Genomic DNA, 18,111 nt, shown 5'->3' with positions numbered 1-18,111 from the left:
ATAAATTTTGAGATTATGTTCACCAAAATTTCTTGATGAGCAATAGTGCACGCAAAGCTAGAGTGTGTCGTGCTTATCAAAAAAATATAGGCAGGTGACATGTAAGTTGAGGGACATACATGTCGACATCCATCCATTTGCTTTCTTTGGTTACCGCAACAGCAATTTATGTCCTCTGCATTAAAGCATCGTTTGAATTATTTAGATCCTATTAGTTTAAAGAGGAGAGTTCAAATGCACCCAAATTTTTGTGCATTCAAATACACTATATCTTTCAAATCATTTTTCTCTATTTTCAAAGTCCGAATAGTCAATCCGAACCGTTAGATGCGATATATATATTAAGATGTGCTTGGAGACCAAATTTAATATTTTTTGAAATTTTTTTACTATTTATTAAGCCACTTTGAAAATTGCTGATTTTATATTTTCTGGACCATTGGATCAGCGATTTTTCAAAGTGGCTTAATAAATAGTAAACAAATTCCAAAAAATATAAAATTTGGTCTCCAAGCACATCTTAATATATAGATCGCATCTAACGGTTTGGATTGACTATTCGGACTTTGAAAACGGAGAAAAAGGATAGGGTGCATTTGGATGCACAAAAATTTGGGTGCATTTGAACCCTCCTCTAGTTTAAAACATATTAGCATAAACTTTCAAGGTACTTTTATTGAGAGGTGCTAAAACATTCAGTACAAAAAAAGAGAGGTTGAAATCGTATCGTATTCCAAATTGATGCAAGTGGAATGAAATATTCAATAGTTAGACAAACCGTCCTCTTCAATAACTTTTAGCATAGCCATCCAATATACTAAAGAACAATTTACTGGTTAGGATGACAATGCTCTTTTGTTTATTATCAAATGGAAGCATGCATCTTCATGTTATTTATTAGATCTTCTATTGATATATAATGTCATGTATCCTGTATTTAAGAAATTTGCTCTATCGTTTACCTGTAATTATAAAAAAAAATAATTAATCATGATAATTTTTCTTATCAAAAGAGTGTCGACATTCTTTTGACACCCTTAATCAATTACGTTTTGTTTGAAAATCATTCTAATTCATTTATTAATTGCACGACGAGTCGATGATAGTAACAGCTCGGATGGAAGTATTTATATATATATATTGGGCTATGGTGCATTGCAATGTATAGCATCATTTGTACATTGGACTATAAATCACTGGATTCAAAGTCAAATTTTACATTTTTTGGAAAATGTTTACTATTTTTTTAGATTTATTGAAAATTGTTGTTTTTTTATGGTCCATATTTGTCTGAAAACAGCGATTTTTAATAAATCTAAAACAATGGTAAAAATTTCCAAAAAATAAAAATTTGGTCTCTAAACACATATTAATATGGAGAACAAGATAAACAGTTTGGATCAGTTATTTGAACTTTAAATCCGGTGATTTATAGCCCAACTCTATATATATATCTCTGTTGAGAATAAACATTATCCGTATTTATTTTTTATTTGATAAAAATTAACTTTATTTGTACTCTCAGGTTTTTATTCTTTAAAGTTAATTTCTCCGGTAATAATATTAAAATAGTAATTAGTTTTATCATTTTTTTTTGTTTAAGAAATCATCTTAATTCATTTGTTGTGCAAGTATATATGTTGATGACAACGAGATTAGGAATTAATGTTTACGGATATGAGATGCAGTTTGGATGAAAGTAACTTTATATATGTATCCAATGAGAATAGACATTATCCTAATTTTTTTTATCATTGATATATTTATTTCTTCAAATACAATGTTACTCTTAGTTTTAAATTTGTTAATCAATATTAAGCTGACAATTCTATGTAATGTCAAGAATATTTGTGTTTAATAAATTTACTCTACCAATAGAATGTCGACATCTTTTGACATGTTAATCTATTTTTTTATTGAAAAATATCTTAATTCATTTATTGAACGACGAGTCGATGACTTTGAAACTAATGGTGTTTACCGATCGATACAATAAAGTTAAAAGTATTTTTATATCTATATCCGTTAAAAATAGACATTATCCGCCGATTTTTTTATATATATCCAAAACTTCAATCAAATTACAAAAAATAACCGAAGCACCGTTGAAATTCGATTTTTACCCAATCCAGTTATCCAATAACCGGATTTTATAGAAATGTCCGGTTAACCACTCCCCGGACTCAAAATGCACAAATCCGGTTAATGGTTAACCGGATTTGTGCATTTTGCCTTTTTTTTTTTTTTTTTTTTTTTTTTTTTTTGAAAACAGAAATTTTTTTTTTTTTGTATTAAAATATTAGAAATATTGAATATATTTCTTTGAAAACAGATATAATACAATATAATTTGATTTATTAGAAAGACTGCAACAAATAACCCGGATCAATATTTTTCAGATCCGATTTTTCGCGGCTGTAAGAAAAATTAATATATTTCTTTATGTGTTATTGGAAAAAAATAAAAATAATTAGATTCCGAGTTATTGATCCCGGTTCAAAAGTCACTTCTAGGTAATCCAGAAAATATTGTGACCTTTCTAGTACATTTAATTAATAAAAAGTTGTATCTATTTTGAGAATTCTTTTTGAAAAACAATAATTAAATAAATTAAAGTTTTTGATTTTTTTCAAAAATAGATACAACTTTTTATTAATTAAATGTACTAGAAATGTCACAATATTTTCTGGATTACCTAGAAGTGACTTTTGAACCGGGATCAATAACTCGGAATCTAATTATTTTTATTTTTTTCCAATAACACATAAAGAAATATATTAATTTTTCTTACAGCCGCGAAAAATCGGATCTGAAAAATATTGATCCGGGTTATTTGTTGCAGTCTTTCTAATAAATCAAATTATATTGTATTATATCTGTTTTCAAAGAAATATATTCAATATTTCTAATATTTTAATACAAAAAATAAAAAATTTCTGTTTTCAAAAAAAAAAAAAAAAAAAAAGGCAAAATGCACAAATCCGGTTAACCATTAACCGGATTTGTGCATTTTGAGTCCGGGGAGTGGTTAACCGGACATTTCTATAAATTCCGGTTATTGGATAACCGGATTGGGTAAAAATCGAATTTCAACGGTACTTCGGTTATTTTTTGTAATTTGATTGAAGTTTTGGATATATATAAAAAAATCGGCATTATCCGTATTTTTTTAACAACACACCATATATAAAAGAAGAGCCAAAAAAAACAAAAGTAAAAGGTGTTTTTATTACGTACATTTTTTGTTTTTAGAAAAATAAATATTTTTACAGAAATAAATAAAATCTTTAAGAAGATCACGGCGTTTTGTTTATAACATGAAAAAAAACAACAAATTTTTTATTCTTAAAAATTACGTATTTGGTGCAGTTGTAACTCAAGCTCATGAAAATTTAATTTTTATACTATATATTAAAAAAATTGTTAACTTTTGAGATTTTTTTCCAATTTTTATTCTATAAATTTAATTAATTTATTTATACTACAGATAAAAAAACGACTCTGTTTTCTTTTCAGCCTCAAACGAAAAGGCTGGGAAGTATTTGTATTTTTTTCCTTGACCAAAAAAGTACTTTTTATTGAGATCTAGGTGCCAAAACGTTCAGTACAAAAAGAGATAAGTAAAGGACCGAAAGGTTCCAGTAATGGTCAAATTAAACCAAATAAAAAACCATCCAATAACTATGTCAGTGGAATGAAATCATGAAATAATTTACAAACTATGTTTCCAATAACTTTTTACTGGTTAGAAATATATACTTTATAGTCTTGGGAAGCACATTTTTTTTTTAATCTGTCAAATGCAAGCATCTTCATGTTATTAGATACTTATATTGATATATCATGTATCTTATGTGCTACGTGTAATTATAAAAAAAAAATAATCATGATAATTTATTTTATCATTAGGGTGTCGACATTCTTTTGACAACTTAATCAATTTTGTTTTGTTTAAAAAAACATCCTAATTCATTTATTGCACATTTATTGCACGACGAGTTCATGATAGTTACAGTTTGGATGAAAGTATTTTTATATATGTATTAGTTGAGAATAGTTATCCGTATTTTTAGTTGATGAAAAATAATTTTATGCAGTTTTAGAGTCTTTTTGTTAAAGTTTGCAAGTAACAATATTTGATAGTAATTAGTTTTGTACTTTTGTTATTTTTTCTATTTAAAAAAATTATCTAAATTTATTTGTTGCATGACAAGTCGATGACAATGAGACGAGATATTTTACAGACATGATACACATGAAAATTGGATGAAATTAACTCTATATTTGTATCTAATGAGAATAGACACTATCTGTATTTTTTTTATATTATTGATATATTTATTTCTCCAGAGACAACATTATTTGTTAATCAAAATTAAGCTGGCAATCCCAATGCTAGCTAGCTGCATTTGCATCTAATGTCATGAATCCTTTTGGTTAATAAATTTACTCTACGCCTACATGTAACTATAAAAAAATAATCATGATTATTTGTTCTACTAATAGTGTGTCGACATCTTTCAACACCTTAATCTACTTTTTTTTTTATTGAAAAATCATCTTAATTCATTTGTTGCACGACGAGATGGCGACTTTGAAACTAGAGATATTTACAGATATACTACAGTTCGGATAAAAGTATATTTATTTATATCCGTTGAAAATAGATATTATCTGTATTTTTTATTTGATAAAAAAATAGTTTTTCTGTACTCTCGTATTCTTATTTATTGACATTACACAAGTAATAATATTATATTATTATTTTTTTGAAAGATCATCATAATTCATCAGTTGTACGACGAGAGGACGACTTTAAAACTAAAAATGTTTACTGGTATAGTACAGTTTGGATGGAAGTATTTTAATATCTACCATTGAGAATACATATTATTTGTAATGTTTTCTATTTGATAAAATATAAGTTTTTCCATACTCTCGTATTCTTATTTATTAAAGTTGCATAAGTAATAATATTCTCTTATTATTTAAAAAAAAACTCGTATTCTTATTTATTGAAGTTACACAAATAATAATAATATATTATTATTTTTGAAAAATCATTTGTTGTACAACGAGACAACAACTTTGAAACTAGAAATGTTTACAGATATAATACAGTTTGGATGAAAGTATTTTTATATTTAAATATGTTGAGAATAAATATTTTCTGTATTTGTTTTTAATTGATAAAAATATTTTTTTCAGTACTCTCGTAGTCTTATAATTAATTGAAGTTACACAAGTAATAATATTCTATTATTATTTTTGAAAAAAATCATCTTAATTCATTTGTTACAGAACGAGACGACGTCTTTGAAACTATAGATATTTACGGACATAATACAGTTCGAATGGAATTATTTTTATATCTATATTAGTTAAGAATATATTTTATCTGTATTTTTTTATTTGATAAAAAGTATTTTTTCCGTACTCTTGTATTCTTATTTATTTAAGTTACACAAGTAATAATATTCTATTAATTATTTTTTTTAAATCATCTTAATTAATTTGTTGTCCGACGAGACGACGACTATGAAACTAAAGATGTTTACGGATATAATAATAATGTTTGAATGAAAATATTTTTAATATATATACCCGTTGGAAATGAGGAGGGTTCAAATGTATTTATTTTTTGTCCCTATATCATGCTTTTATTTTTTAAACGTTAATAGCATAATATTTAAAAATTAAATATCAAAATACAAAATTTGGATTTGATCTATATCTATATCATTTTCTATATGCACATATAAAATATTACGACATTTTGACTTTGTTTTTCGGTATCATGTGTTTGCAAAAATACATTGATATAGATAAATTGTGGATGTTGATTTTTTAATTTATTTATTCAAATAAAAAAAAAAGTGAGCTACCAATAATACCTACAGTCATTTTCCCTAACAAGCCAACAAAGTTATGCTTAGAGTAATAAGTTATGACAATATCTAATTCAGAAACAATACGTACTAATGAAGTGTACTGTGTAGAAATTAAAATGTCCGTATATGTTCTACATAACTGCATATGTGATCTCATATTCAAAACTGCATATATGTGACTGCATGATATTATAAGTACTACAATAAACTGCATATACATATGGAGTTTATGGGGCCGCATTTAAAAATACTGCTAAGATCGCAAACAATATCCAGTTCCATGGAGAATTTTCAAAGGAGCCGCACATTTAGTGTTGTTTAAATAATTCATCATCTTTTCTGATTATGTAAAATGAATTTATTTATTTTCCAAAATAAAAATAGAGTTTATTGAAGTGCTTGAAGTTTAGTAGAAAAAGGGAAAAGAAAAAAAGAAAAAAAGTAAAAAGGTTGAACACTCTTGGTCGTGAGCTCCTGACCTCTAAAAGGGTACATTAAAGGTCAAAAGAAAGATCATATCATACTGCGATGTCATTGAAATGTACGATGTACAAACAACTATATGGTTCTTAGATTTCAACTTGGAAAGTATCTTTTTAATAACTTTTTTTAGGATAGACATCTAATATGCTGCAGAATCTCAGCCGTTGAATTATTGTCTGGTAAGAAATATACACTTTTAAGTTCATATCTTTATTCTTTTTGGGATGCTAATGCAGATATGCTCTTTATTTTTGGGAAATTTCATATAAACCCTTCAAAAACATTAAAATTACGCATTTTTTCCTCTAAAGTTCATAATATCATATTTATTCTTCTAATCTTGGAAAACTTACAAATTTACCCTTTTATTGTCTGTTGTATTAAAATTTATTTTAAATTTATAAAGTACTCATTTTGTTCTTTTAATTGATCAATTTTCAAGAACAAATGATTCATTTATCTACTCATTTATCCACTTGTGACATTGTAATATACGTTAGAAGTACATAAATGAATCATACATTTGTCTCCAGAAGAGTAAATATGTGAATTTTTGAAATTCTGAAGAGTAAATATGATATTATGAATTTTAGATGTGAAAATACGAAGTTTCAAAGTGTTTGAGAGATATACAGTAAATAATAATAAGAGTTAACAATTGGTTTAGTTTATAAATTGTTAATTAAAATAATTTAAAGCTGGCAATTCCAACCGTTATGAAACGTAAGTGTGATTAATTAATTAATTTGTCTACGCCTCCGAATTTGTACTTACAAAAAAAAAAAATAATAATAACAATTGGTTAGTGTGTCGACATCCTTGTGACACCTTAATATATTTTTTTGGGTTGAAAAAAATTCTATCTTAATCTATTTGTTGTACGACGACTTTGAGATTGGAGATATGTCGAGATGTATGATATAGTCAGGATGGAAGTATATATGTATTTTTTAACATTATCTGTATATAAATATATTTTTTGGTGATAAATATTTTGTGATGAATAATAATTGCATTTTACGCAAATGCATCTGTTATGTTATGTGTCAATTAAAATAGATTTACGTGATAGAGCCATGACTTGGGTCAATTACTTGAGAACAGTGAAATTAGATCTTTCATATTGTTTCATATTAATTGGATCAAATTATGACCATTTAATTTTTATTTTAAAATCAATGAACTTATTGGGTTGGAATCCAGATAGGATCCGATGAATTTTTCTATTCGGGTGATGGAATCCAGATAGGATCCGATCAAATATTTATTGGGTTGGCAAAATAAATATTTCACACAATAAACTATCTATTACACACAAAGTTAAATAAATATTTAAGATGCTCGAGAAAAATATTAAGAGTACTAGTCAACCTAATTAATTTGCTGTCATGTTAGTTTCCGGAGACATGTCGACATTTTCGAAAGTTTTATTCACATCATCCATTAATTAAAAAGTTCCACAAAAACCTTCAATTTTTTTTTAAAATTCTGGATGATTGTACTGTAGCAAGAGAACTGCTGAGAATTTAAACAGTTCTATTGTTGTAGCTACATTTTTTTTTAAATGTGACGTCCATGTAAATAATTATTAGTAATTACTATAAAAATCATAATTATTATTATACTAGTTGTTTTTCTAAATTATTAGTTACTATAATAATAATTATTATTTCTATATTCTTGAGATTATATTTAAGAAATGATCACTAATGAATGATGATAAATAGTAGGAACTATAACAAATAACATTATACAACAACAACACCCCACTACTAGTACCATTCTATCAACAACAATATAGTTTAATGCTATTAATATATATTGTAATAAGTACTATTATACGAATAAAGCTAGCAAGCACTATTTTAAATTCATTTAGTACAAAGTCAAGCGGTAAAAATAATGAACGTTTATGAGTCATTTTAACACATTCATTTTCATCATTTTTTGGTCATTTGACTATGTACTAAATGAGTTCGAAAATTTTGCATGTACACACATCACTCGTGAAGTATATCAGTTTCGATGATTTTGATTTGTCATTTAAAGCAAATCTAATTGATTTTGGGGTTATACTCACAAAACTTCTTGGTGAGCATAGTGCACGCAAAACTAGGTTGTGTTGTGCTCACCAAAGAATTTGGTGAGCATAACTCTCAAAATTTATCTGATTGACTTCAAACGAGACAAATCAAAACTGTTGAAACTGATCTACTTCACGAGTGATGCATATACATGCAAAATTTTGAATTTTTGACTTTATTAGTACAAAGTCGAGTGGTAAAAAATTGATGGAAATGAATGCATTAAAATAATTTGTAAAACTTCATTTTTTTTTGCATGTACACAGTCATATTTTCGACCGCTTGACTTTATACAAAATATATTCAAAAAAAATTTCATGTACATGCATCGTTGATGCATAGTAAAAATTTAAAGACTTTCTACCAAAAGGTATGAAAAACTCTTCCATTTTGTCTTGAACATCTTGTACTTTCTTTCATTTTTCTGAATTTATTTGATGTTTTGGACCGCAAATTGTTGTCACTAACGACATCTAGGGGGGGTGTCACACCCCGCGGTCACGGGTTGCAACAGTACCCCGCCGTAAGCATACACCACCGTGTATGCTTACAAGGCAATTCACAATCCAGTCAGACAATAATAATATAAAACAAGTTTCTAAATATAAATCAGAGTACACAGTCTGGTTAGAATATAATACATCCAAAAGTATCTCATTCGGATACCAACCATGAGGTCTACCCTAAAGCTATACAACAAAACATATCTAGGGTCATATGATGGTAAACTATTAAGGCCTACTACTTGCGTGCCTCTCCGGAATCAGTCGCACCAGTACCTGTAAAATAACCCGAAGGATGGGGGTAAGAATAAATTCACAGTGCGAAATTTGCCACAGTTAGATTATTGGACTTGCAATCAAGCTCCATATTCAGAAATAAAATCCATACAACAGCAATTCAAACAGATATATATTCATAAATAAAAGAATGCATATGCCCAATAACAATTCAACCAGATGAATCACAATTAACGAAATTTCCAAGATGAATTTCAAACACAACACATATTTGGCTTAACTCGACTCATTAGGGCTGGTAACAACTACAGATGTTCTTTCGAGCTGGACCCTTTATCAAACCCTCGTCTGTAGGGTTACTGACACCTACAGACGTTCCACCGAGCTGGACCCTTTATCTGATACTCATCTGTAATCGCTTGGCTTAACCGTTCACTAAGGCCTGGTTCAAGTCATATAAAGAAAATCTTCTTTGGAATCATTCCAATGTTTGCAACATTCAATTGACCGTCCAAATGCATTAAAACGTAGGAAAATGTCCCCGAGCCACAGACGTTACACATGTCACCCACGACTCCAAATCACACATCCATACAATCACTCACCCCTCCTCCCAACTGGTACTGGGAAAACTGAGGGTCGTTCACCTAAAGCGCTATAAGGATCCAGGGCTCAAGGTCAGCTATACAGCTCAACTTTGCAAATTCGTCGGATCTAAGTCAGCTATACAGCTCAACTTCGTAAATCTGCTCACACACACAGTCCGTGATGACTTTCAATCAAAATCTGATCATAATAGATCAACACAAATGGCAACCATACAAGCATGCAAATCATTTTATTCACCATAATTCGAGTTTAATTTGATTGGGCTATGCAAATGATTTATGCAATTCACTGATGTAACAATCAGGTATTCAACATGACAAACGAATAAACAATTTAATTCATGAAAATAAAATATCAAACAAGTCCAAGAATACCGTACCTGTTTACGACGAGCGTATCGCGTACTTATGGATCAGACGTCTCGAAGTGTCCCGCAAAGTCTTGCTCGACCGAGCCTACGCCTATATTACACATAAACTTGGTTTAACCTTGGTTCACAAATTCGGTAACCGTAACACTTCAATTTATCCATGGGTTAACCCTAATTTGGTCAAAACCTCAAATTAGCCGTTAAATGTTTTAGAAATTCAAGATCAAGAGGTAACCCTACAGATTACAAGTCTAATTGATTGGATTAAACTAATCAATTAACGATTATACCCAATTTCAGTTTTGGCACGAAAAATCCTAAAAATTGAAATCTAAAATCGAGATGAAATTGGGTAAGAATCGGCAAATAAACAATCAAAGAAGCTCAAGGAGCTAGTCTACAAGCAATTCAAACACAAATCTCGGGTTTAAAATGAAAACTCAAGAAATAGAGAAATCTGAGATTTTAGAGAGAAACGGAAAGAGAAAGGAATACCGAATAGGAGAGCTAGGAGAGATCTACGGCCGCTTGCTCAGTTCCAACTTCGATTTCTCGCAACAATCGGGGGTTTGAGAGGGAAAGGAAACTCTTTCACTCTTTTTCTTCTCTCTTGGGTGAAAATCACCAAAAATGGGGAAAGGGGCGGAGGGGAAGAGAGAGAAAGGAAAGAAATCTGATGTTGGTTAAAAAGACACCTTCAGTGCGGACGCACTCAATTCAGTGCGGGTCGGCCACCCGCACTCAACACTTGGACAGATTTTCAGTCGTTGAAAATACACAGAAATATACACGAGTGCGGACGCACTCATTTTCAGTGCGGGTCGATCACCCGCACTCAACACTTGGCAGAATTTTGGCAGCTTGGAAAACACATAAAAGAATACCCCAGTGCGGACGCACTCAGTTCAGTGCGGACGCACTCAATTCAGTGCGGATGCACTCAGTACTTAGTCAAATTTTCATGAAAACGGCACTGAACAAGGGAAAAGTTTGAGCCTAATGCGGACGCACTCAATTTCAGTGTGGGTCGGTCACCCGCACTCAGGACTTGGTCAGAATTGGAGAAAAAGAAAAATTAGAGTCAGTGCGGATCACCCATCCACACTCACACCAGTGCTGACGCACTGAGGAGAAATTTAGAAAACAATCTAAGGCAGACAGAGGCCAGTGCGGGTCAGCCACCCGCACTCACCACCAGTGCGAACGCACTGAGCCTATAAAGTCTCAAATTCTCGAAATTTCAACGCGGTTTCGATTCACACTTGACTTACTTATTTAGAGAGGCATTAATTAAGGTTTAAACTTCTATTTTGGTAGCACGATTTTCGATTCTTGCTTTCAAATCATTCGGAATTTAATTGTTAAAGTTCCGTAACGTAACATGGGGGGAGTGTATATGAGATCTTTTAAAATTTTCACCCTATTTGGTTGGATATTCAAATATAAAAATAAATCTTGTGTATTCGTAAGTAGTTTTTGGTGGAATAAAAAAACTTAAAAATATCAAGTGTACGTAAAAGTAAATAAAAGAGTTAAGAGACACTTAACACAAGATTTGTGTTATGGTTATGGAGTTTGGCTTTATATGTCTACATCTCTGGGACTCCGTGACCTTCGAGATGACGAGTCGTTCTTTATCCAATGAGAAAGGAGTACAAGACGGAACCAGTGAGCTCTTACAAACTCCGAGAAGTCACACGGCTCAAAGAAGCGAGAACTAAAAGCTCTAGTGTTTGAATAAATAAAAGATCTCTCACAAATCACTCTAATTCTAATAAAAATAGAGTAGGGTGAAGTAGATTTAAGCTTGTTGAAAAAGTATTGAAGTTTTAAGAACAAACAACCATGGTAGCTCTTTTTCAGTAGAGAAAGACAATTTTTCAAAGTGTATGGCGGCTGGGTATACCTCTAAGAAAACCTAATATTTGTTTCTATTTTAGGGAGGAAAACAAATCTATGTTTTTGGTGACCAACGTTGTGATGGTTGATGACGCCAAATCATATAGGGTAAATCCCTATTTTTTTTATCCGGAAGATGACGAAAACTTAATGTGAAGTTGTTATTTTTATGATTTATTTACAACAAACGTGTTTTTGAGTCATTTTAGCAGGTTTTGGAGAAAGTTGTGTATTTAGACTAAAAACAGAGTAAAAATATCATATTTTGACGATTATCAAATAGCCACTGAAATGGACATCACATGGAGCATCTCAAAACTTATACTTTGCATGATTAAGAAAGATAGAAAATGTGAACCGTAGAGGATCTTTATCTATTGTTTAACTTTATTTTAACTATAATACTTTGATTGCATTGATCACTACAAAATCTTTTAAAAATCCAATAACATAGACTAGTAAAAATTGTTTAAAACTTAATACAATATTCTTGTGGATCGACACCCCAATTTATACTACACGATAGGATCGTACGCTTGTGGTCTGAATATAAGTTGAAATTAGGGTTTATCAAAGAAGTAGTTCATTTTGGACTCATCAATGGTTGTGACAATCGTTGTGGCGGTTGAATCTAACGGTTGTTTCTAACTTTTCAGCTTGAAAAAAAATCTAGGTATTCGGGGTCAAACTTTATGACAACCATGACAACGTAACAAATAACAATCTTCAAACTGTCATATCTCAGCGTTCGAGTATCTGATTTCAGCATATGACCACTTTTGGCAAACTTGTGAGGAGAATGTATTGATTTTGAACCCTTAGCATTCATCGGAACAATCATACAATCATGTTGCAATTATAAATCTTATGAACTTGTATATATCTTAACTCAAAAAAATTGTTAAATTCAATAATTATATATTTTGCAAATAGTCAAATAGAGTATTAGAGTATTGCTTACAACAACACAAATGATTTTATTTATGCAGTGCAAATAAGTACTGGAAAATAAGAATTTATTTGATGTTTTATACTCTGATTATTATAGTAACTAATAATATGTTATATATCTTCTTAAATTTAGAAGAAAAAAAAAGCAACAGTAGAATTGTCGAGATTCTCGACGGTTCTCTTGCTACTGTAGAACTGCTAAAAATCTCAGCAGTTTGGACATTAAAAAAAAGATAATAATCGATGACGTTTGTATATATAATTTATAAATTTTTTAATTGAGGATATAAGAATTTCGGTCGACAATTTGACTTGTCTAAATTGCAATTCTGACTTAATAAAAGAACAGAAATCGAAATCCATTTTTAATGTGGAAATTAATTTCACGTATACCTCTCAAGAATCTCAAAATTCTAAAAATTATGTATTTCTCTCTTTAAACTTCAAAATTACATATTTTATCTTTCAAAACTCACAAATTTATCCATTTTTATTGTCTTTTATATATATATAAAGTCATTTAAATTTTGAAATACCTATTTCACTATTTATTAAAAGCATATAAAATTTTAGTTGTTTCAAGAAAAATGTTAATCTTATAAGATATCAATTATATCCTTTACACCCATGATACCCTTCATTCTTTAAAATACCTATTTTGTCCTTGAAAACCGATCAAATATATGACCGGCATTTTTCTTAAACAAGCTACAAATTTTTTTTTATTTTCAATAAAGCATAAAATGGATATTTTATAAATTTAAAATGAGTTTTAATACAAAAGATAATAAAATAGATAAATCTGTGAATTTTAAAAGTTTAAAGGGAAAATGCATAATTAAATTTACACGAGAAAATACGTATTTTTGAAGTTTTTGAGCGGCACACGTGAAAAATTCCCCCGTTTTTAATATCAAACAAATGTCCGTCTTTCTAACTTGTTAGACAAGAGACGCCCCTTTAACATCCACCCTAATTTAAATTGGTTGGTTGAGAGCATTTTGTCATTTAACACAACATTACACATCCAATAGCAAAATTCATATTAAATCCTAAGAAACACATAAGAAGAAGAAGAAGAGAGAGAGAGAATGGCAAAACTATGTTGTTCAAGTGTAACATTGCTCCTACTTCTAGTGATACTATGTCTTCTCCCATTGACTGCGCACTCGAGCGAATGCGAATGCTCGGAAGAGGATTCCGACATAGACAAGATGGAGGCGCGCAAGCTGCACATAGTGGCTATCTTCGCCATTTTAGCAGCCAGTACAATCGGCTGCTCCATCCCTGCACTTGGTCGGTGGTTTCCTGCTATCAGTCCTGAGAAAGACTATTTTTTCTTAATCAAGGCTTTCGCTGCTGGCGTCATTCTTGCCACCGGCTTTATTCATATCCTTCCTGATGCTATCGAAAAGTTGACGTCGCCTTGCCTTCCAGAATCACCGTGGAAGGATTTTCCGTTTGCTGGCTTCGGAGCCATGATTGCTGCCATAGGTACGTAACATTATAATATATATACATACATGATGTGCTTCAAATGATAATGAAATAGGAAACTGATTGATTTCAAATTCTGATTAATTTAGTTTGTAGTCTCTCCTTTTCCATATATTTTTTTTTATTTAATGAAAAAAATTTACTTATAATTAACGTGGGGCCTATCATTCATGTCCTTCATTGATTCTGTTGATTAAAACTTTAAGCATATATGAAGATACTTTTCATACAAAGTGACTTTACTGTTATTCAAATGTGCTACTGTCTTTTTTTATTTTTTTATTTATGGGGAGAGAGGAGGAGGGGGGGTTTATAACCCTTAGGTATTATATACTATATGCTATTGTTGGTAAATGTATAGAGTACAAAACTTAAAAAATTTAAACTGGGGTTTTATGGTTAATTACTTGGACGAAACTCAGGACTAGTTTGATTTTTTTTTTCTTTTCTGAAATGCCATTCTTATATCTTATAATAAATCTAAACAATAAATATTCTTAAAGTCAAGGTGTTAAATTAATACTTCAGGAAAGAAACTTTCGGAAAGAAAAAAAAAAAGGAGACCTGAAATGGATGGCTTAAGGTCCCATTAAGAAACAAATCCATGTCATATGGAAAATTGAGTATTATGTAGTTAATATTACATTTAATGGTCATTAGTATCTACTATTTGCTAAATAGAAACACTATACTAGCACCAGCCCTTTTTATCTATATCAATTTTTTTTTTTTTTTGAAAATGGATCTATATCAAAACTTAAAAATCCAAGCCAGAATAGATATTACAGTTGGTCCGATGGGAATCATGAATTCAGCTATATCATGCTGCAACTTTATAATACATATCAAATTGTAGCCTTTTCAGTTGTGCACATTTATTGATATTCCACAAATTCCATGTATGTTTTTTTCAAATCTTGAAATGAGAGCAATCAAAGAAATTCATAAAAAAAATATCTACAAATAATCATTAAATGAAATCTTAATGTTAATTGCTTGTTAATTAACTTGTGTTGTACATAGAGATAATTTATCATACTATTACTCTCTTTCCTTCTCCTTTGGTGTACATGGTGACATTTGAGCAAATTGTTATAACCCAAAATTGTGATGATTAATAATCTAACACACAATTAATAGGTACACTAATGATGGACACAATCGCAACTGGATATTTCAGCAGGCGACACTTTAAGAAGGCGGCATCTGCAGTCAACGATTTGGAGGCAACCGTTGATGCAGAGCGGAGGCATGCAGATCATGTGCATGTGCATACTCATGGTGCTGCCATGGTGGTTGACGCTGCAACCAACGGTGATGGAGATAGTCAACTCATTCGTAACCGTGTCATATCAAAGGTTAGAAACAAGATGATTATTATCATTAATATAACTTGAACCTTGAATAATAGACCAATTTTGAATTATGCAACTAAAGTTTATTTTTCTTGTTTCCTTGATGAAGGTATTGGAACTGGGAATTATAGTTCATTCTGTGATTATTGGAATGTCTGTGGGTGCATCAGATACACCATCTACCATAAGGTCCCTTATTGCTGCTTTAACATTTCACCAGTTTTTTGAGGGTCTTGGTCTTGGATCCTGCATTGCTCAGGTATGTAAACATTGACTAGTACTACATATTAGGTTCTAATTGCTGGTCCTTTTTTTTTTTTTTTTTTTCCAATGCAAATTATATATGATGATATGCCAGCTGTAGTCCCTAAGTCTCATATATAGTTTTGAGATAATAAAATAAAACCATTTATAACATAATAGTTTTCTTTGTGTAAAATGCATCACATAATTCTTAGTATTTCTAATGTAATCAAATATAATTTTCATGAAAGCATTATGCATGTACATATTATGTATCTTATAAGCATAAAGCTGAATAACTTAAATCTTTATTTCTACAACTGCAGGGAAAATTTCGTTTGAAGTCGGTCGTGATAATGTCGATATTTTTTTCACTGACAACTCCAGTGGGAATTGTCATAGGTATTGGCATAGCATCCAACTACAATGAGAACAATCACACTGCATTGATTGTTGAAGGGCTCTTGGACTCTCTATCTGCAGGAATTTTGATATACATGTCACTTGTTGATCTTCTTGCTCAGGACTTTATGAATCCGTGTGTGCAGAACCGCGGGAAGTTACAGTTACTTATAAACATTTTCTTGCTTCTGGGTGCAGGTCTAATGTCTCTGCTTGCCAAATGGGCTTAAAGCTTCATTTGGTGAGATTTTTCCAATGATTCTTTACAATTTTATTCTTTTATTGATTGATTTTCAGCATTTTTCAATTGTTGGGTTTTCATTATTTTTTTTTTTTTGAAAGATCAAGTCCAAGGCATCACGTTGCTTATTTTTCATTGAATCATAATTTTGTGATTGTATATTTTATATTTATTTTGTGAATGATTGTATATTTTATATTTTTTTGTGAATGATTGTATATTTTATATTTTTTTGTGAATGATTGTATATTTTATATTTTTTTGTGAATGATTGTATATTATATAGTTGGAGACTCAAATATTGTATAATCATTTTCCATTTATTTAAATTGTATAATTTTTGTTTTCCAAAATTTGGATCAGTGTTACTAAAGACATCAACATTCTTGTTAGAACTTGCATTTTCAAAACAAATTGAATGTAACTTATATTTTCTATACTTCTAATTGTCAGATAAAAATCAAATGGCTGTATGGTACTCTATTTTTTTAAAACCTCGTCTTATTTTGATCTAATTTATTGAATCATTTCCTCATTGTAAGTTCTGTAATCATATAAATAGGATATGTACTACAATATACTTATCAGAGAAAAAAATTCAAGTTTTATTTTGTTGACCTTCCAGTCCGCTTAAATTATTCATGTTAAAAATTCAAAAAAAATGTCATGTTATTTCATTCTTCTTCTCAGTAAAATGAGTATGTTAAGTAAGATAGCACGCGAGAAATGAAATTAATCACAAACTTGAAATCATTCCTAAAATGTAATATATAGCAGCAACTATGGCTCCGAAGCCAGCAAACGGAAAATTCAGTATATCAGGAAGGCAACGCGACATCAGCTTTCCGACAGGGAGAATGTGAATGAAGTATTAATTAAGAAGAAATAGTCTTTCTCGGAACTGATGGCAGGAATTCATCAGCCGATTGCAAGGATGGAGCTGCCAATTGCACCTGCCGCTAAAATGGCAAGATGGTTGTGATGTTCAGTGTGTGCACCTCCGTCTTATCTCTGTCAGAATATTCTTCCGAGTATTTGCAACCGCTCGAGAGGGCTGTCTATAGGAGGAGACACAGTATCAGTAGGACTGGAGCAATTTACGCCTGAACAATTTTCTCCTTTACTCCTCTGTTTTCTTCTTCTTCTTCTTCTCTGCTATCCTGACTGTGGTACCGGGGACAGTATTTGGTGGTGGTTTTGCTCATTCGCATCCACTAAGAGATATCTCAAAATTTATGTGCAAAGAATATCTTTGTAAATTGTAATTAACTGTATCTAATTAAAGATATTATTTCCGAATCATTTTTTAGTGATCTTGGCAGATGCTGCTAGGAGATAATTAGCAT

At 30.4% G+C, this 18,111-nt stretch overlaps 1 protein-coding gene across 2 annotated transcripts in view; it reads left to right on the top strand.

Moving 5' to 3' along the window:
• Positions 1 to 16,823, top strand: part of LOC144554513 (zinc transporter 5-like) — a 32,791-nt gene extending 15,968 nt beyond the window's left edge. The window contains exons 1-4 of one of the 2 annotated variants that reach the window (XM_078302829.1): positions 14,078 to 14,521; positions 15,665 to 15,882; positions 15,989 to 16,138; positions 16,449 to 16,823. In XM_078302829.1, coding sequence (XP_078158955.1) covers positions 14,119 to 14,521; positions 15,665 to 15,882; positions 15,989 to 16,138; positions 16,449 to 16,754 — 1,077 coding nt within the window. In that variant the 5' untranslated portion in view covers positions 14,078 to 14,118 and the 3' untranslated portion in view covers positions 16,755 to 16,823. Of the gene's footprint in view, positions 1 to 14,077; positions 14,522 to 15,664; positions 15,883 to 15,988; positions 16,139 to 16,448 lie in introns of those variants that run through there. The other variant, XM_078302830.1, reaches the window with a different exon arrangement.
• The last annotated feature ends 1,288 nt before the right edge of the window (positions 16,824 to 18,111 follow it).

This window comes from Carex rostrata, chromosome 5 (assembly GCF_964058835.1).
Source record: "Carex rostrata chromosome 5, lpCarRost1.2, whole genome shotgun sequence".
Lineage (NCBI taxonomy): Eukaryota > Viridiplantae > Streptophyta > Magnoliopsida > Poales > Cyperaceae > Carex > Carex rostrata.
The sequence above is the reverse complement of the archived record's forward strand: the minus strand, read 5'-3'. Positions and strand labels throughout refer to the sequence as shown.